Source organism: Nelumbo lutea, chromosome 1 (genome assembly GCF_056320005.1).
Source record: "Nelumbo lutea isolate HS-2025 chromosome 1, American lotus-T2T, whole genome shotgun sequence".
Lineage (NCBI taxonomy): Eukaryota > Viridiplantae > Streptophyta > Magnoliopsida > Proteales > Nelumbonaceae > Nelumbo > Nelumbo lutea.
The window spans coordinates 178380470-178384466 of NC_142684.1; the positions used below are offsets into that span (position 1 = coordinate 178380470).

Sequence of the window (3997 nt, forward strand, 5' to 3'; positions counted from 1 at the left end):
GCCCGTTCTGACAAAAAATAAAAAACGATCAAACCGTTGAATGGTTCAAGTTCAACTACCCGAATTAATGGTTTGCTAACCAAATCATCGGTTTTTGGCAAAATAACAGTTCTGAGATAAAATTGAATTCCCGGTTTTTCTGATCCGATTTTGAAAACTATGATTAATTCTATGTAGTGGGTGGAGAGAAATAATATCACCCACTCTTGGAGTGAAAAAAAAAAAAAAGGGAAATAAACTATTGATGAAGAAGATGATGGCTGATAAGCTGCTAGAAATTGTGAAGAAATCAATCGTTCTCACAAACTTTTGTAACTACTGGAGCCAAATGTTGTTTTGTCTGATGACCAGAAAACATGTCTGGATGGATCAAAACAGGACCAATGAATAAAGAAAAAGAAAGTAGAGTGAAGATCATTTCCAATCTTGTGGAGTCGGAAAGCACAGCTTAAATGCAGACATGGTAGCACTTTTCTTGGTTATATCAGAGAGCCCTTTTGCTCATGGACTTTATTCTATCTTTATTGGCTGCTGCATGGTGTGTTTCTGTCTTGTTTTCTACACATAGCGTTTCAGGTATTCATCCATTCTGGTGTAGTTGACTTCCGGATACAGTTTTGAAGCTTCTTCTTCTTCTCCTATATCAAAGTTTGTTAAGCAACCTTCGTAGAAGATGTGGTAGAAATGCCCCATTCCCACTTGACTTGCATAGTCTAAATCTGAAATTAATCAAACAAATAATCAGGCACTTTTCTTTGCTCCATTCCTATTAGGTTTTCTTCTTCATCTTTAATTTCATAAACAGCAGAAGTTTTGTTCATCTCTTGTCATGTCTTATTTGTTTTTCTTTTTCATTTGTGGGTTAAATCATGGTTGGCAATAAGTTCACTCCACCGAGGGTCCAGTAGGAGGATTCACATGAAACCAACCACCATTTTCCCCCCTTTTGATAGACCAAACCAACTATCCTTGTTTGTTTATTTATTAGGGGTGCAGCTCAGGTTGGCCCGAGTTAGCATTCTACACTACCACTGCTTCAGGTCAGGCCCACTATAAAATTTTGATAAAAGCCCAATTCGAGCCCACCCAAGTTGCTCCTCCTATGGTTAACACCCCCATCCATATTCATTGGCTCAACCCAATAGAGGTTGGTTCAAACCGGTTCTACAAGTTCATATGTTTCACAATCACAAATACTCAATGCCACTGTGGGCTTATCTATTTCAAGTTTGGCCCCTTTACCTTTCATGGAAGCTAGAAAATCTTCTTCAGATATGCTGGACTTGCTTAGTTCTTTGCCAATTAGTTTCTCCCAAACTCCAATCAACTCTCTATGCGAGAGGATGTTTTCTGGTGGCCTGATGTAGATTGTCTTGTTCAGTGTACGTGGGTCGTCTACAGTTTTAATGGTGTATGTTGCAATGTCATCTTCATCTACATAAATTGCTGAAGCAAATAACAAGAACAATTAAATAACTAGCTTTACACACTGTTGAACCTTGTATGTATGTATGTATATATATATATATATACCTTTGACATTGCTATTTCCATATAAACGTATACTTTCCTCAGGAGGAATGAGTGTTCCAAGCTGCGATAGGCTCCCTGCAAAGTAACCAGCAAAGCAATTTGCAGAGATATAGGTGAAGGGAATCCCAGCTTCCTCAATTGCCTTTCTCACTGTCATCTTCTCATCAAATGAAACTCTTCCTGGCTCAATTGCATGTCCCATCCGTGCCGGATCAATGCCAAATTCTGATGGAAAAAACCGCTGCAAGATTTGTTTTTCATCTGTAAGTACTTTTCATAAGGCTAAGTTTGAAAAGAGTTCAAATACAAATATGTACGGTACAAATGGATACAAAATGTAAGGTTTTGCACTCTATATATTTGCATTTGTACTCCTTCCAAACTGAGCCTAACTAGTGTAAAATCAATGGTGCAAGTAAGGTGATAGTCTGGTAGATTATAGGAACCGGCTCCAAATCTGAGAGAAGGGCAATTGACTCGTACTAGAGAAGAGATAGCATAGCTGCAGTAGATACGTTTCTAGCATTAACAGAGTAGCAAAAGGCAGAATCGAGGCCATCTATCGATTTTAAGGTTCTCTTCACCTCAGTCCATGATTAACCACGACGATCTGTAAGGACCTATAACTCAGTTTGGAAGTAGTATAAATACAAATATGTAGAGTGCAAAACTCAAGGTACCTTTGTATAAGTCAATTTATGAAATCTCAGGGTATATTTGACCCTTTTACCCTAAAATATATTTAAGGTATTAAAAGGCTAAAATACTATAAATTAAAGGATTATTTATTAAAACACTCCTTGTAATTTCATCAATTTATTAAAACCTATCTTATAATTTTTGTTTTACTGAAATACCTCCAATGACAACCAATTTACCTATGGTATGTTTGCTTTGAAGGAAAATAAAGGAAAAGAAAGAGAGAGGTTTTACAAATCTTGTATAGATTTCCGTCTTTCTCTACCTTTTCCTTCAATCCAGACATAGCCTTAATTGACCTTGTATGAATAATTCATCAGAAAGCACCAAGTATCACAATTCACCAAGGATAAGTTTAAGCTCAAAAAACCGAGGGAAATCTTACCAACTTGTTTGAATAATTAAAAAAAAAATGCAATATTTCTTCCCAGCATCATAGTCGAACCCTTAAAAAATTAAAGCAGTACTGGAAAGTAAGGCACTGGAAGAAACTTTAGGGGGCACCATCAAAAGGTGAATACCATTTGATTGGTGAAAAACAAAAGCATGCAAATTAAACAGTGGATATATATACAGACCTTAACATTTCCGGCTTGTTTGATGGCATCAACAAGCTTAAGCTGCAGTAGAAGATTGTGGCTCCTGAAATGCACACCAGACATGGTGGAAATTACCACGTCAACTTGTTTGACAGCATCCACAAGGCTTTGGTGATCAGAGAAGGAAGCAAAGATGAGAAGCGCCCCCTGCTCCTTGAAACTCAGCAGCATCTGGAACTTGTCAATGTCAAGACCTATCTCTGGTCGTTGAAGGACGTAAGTAGGATGGCCCTGGGCTAAGCTTGCCTTCACAATCCTTTTGCCCAGGTACCCACTTCCCCCTACAACCAAGATCTTGCTCTTCGTCTTCTTTTCCATATTCTCTATTCTCTTTCAGGCACCAAACACTTCAGTAGATGGAGATGGAATAAGCTAGCTATAACCTATTCAGTTTAGCTTAATTAGGTTAGGTTGGTTCCTTTACAAATAAAGGAATTAATGTATACATGTGCAGACCTATCTCTCGCCGTCGAAGGACGTAGGTAGGATGGCCCTTGGCTAAGGCTGCCTTGACAATCCGTTTGCCCAGGTATCCAGTTCCACCTACCAGGACCTCGCTCTTTCTTCTCCATCACCTACCTCCTTTCAAGAACCAAAATAATGACCAAGACAACACTCTTTTTAGTCTCTTTGCTTCTCTTTCCCGTAAGTCAAGCATAGAGAGTATGTGGTGGGTGGGTGAGCAATTGATAAGAGTAAGACAGCCCCCGACAACCAATATTAATAAGGGTAAATAATAATAATAATAAGAAGAATAAATCTCTTAAATAAGTTTTAAGAAATCGACTGACTATACCTTTAGATATAATCTTAAAGTATATACCCCCATGATTTTGGACAATTGACCAAACCCTCTCTTGCCAATTGACATTTCATCACAGTTAATTCATATGTGACACCATGTGTTTCTCAAAATTGAATGTCACCCCTTTTATAGTCGATTTTGCCTTTCATTAATTTTCAAATTTTTAAAATAAAACTCAACATCCACATTGTGGACAAGAACACAACTTTTAACCTTCAGTGGGTTGAAAGTCAAGAATGCAGATGGACATGGACATAGCTAGAGCTGAGATGACATCCTAAAAATCTAGTTTTTGGGCGCAAAATGATACCTTCCGTTCACATGTTCAATGGTCTTTGTAGCAACAAAGAAGCCAAATGAT

The 3997-nt window shown here is 37.9% G+C and overlaps 1 protein-coding gene across 1 annotated transcript; it reads right to left on the bottom strand.

Annotated features, from left to right (window-relative positions):
* Positions 1–257: 257 nt before the first annotated feature.
* On the bottom strand, positions 258–3733 carry LOC148879490 (isoflavone reductase homolog). Its single transcript, XM_088961022.1, has 4 exons — positions 2811–3733; positions 1534–1774; positions 1243–1446; positions 258–719 (listed from the first exon to the last, which is right to left on the bottom strand). The coding sequence occupies exons 1-4, from the start codon at positions 3147–3149 to the stop codon at positions 559–561; spliced, it is 945 nt and encodes a 314-aa protein (XP_088817148.1). The 5' UTR covers positions 3150–3733; the 3' UTR covers positions 258–558.
* Positions 3734–3997: the final 264 nt, after the last annotated feature.

Bases quoted from the DNA above. Each gene is read 5' to 3' on its own strand.
- LOC148879490 (XM_088961022.1), bottom strand. From the start codon at position 3,149: ATGGAAAAGAAGACGAAGAGCAAGATCTTGGTTGTAGGGGGAAGTGGG. The intron at 1,775-2,810 runs GTCTGTATATAT...CAAATCTTGCAG, and splicing joins AACAAGCCGGAAATGTTAAG to CGGTTTTTTCCATCAGAATT. The intron at 720-1,242 runs GTAAAGGGGCCA...GATTAATTTCAG, and splicing joins TTTTCTAGCTTCCATGAAAG to ATTTAGACTATGCAAGTCAA.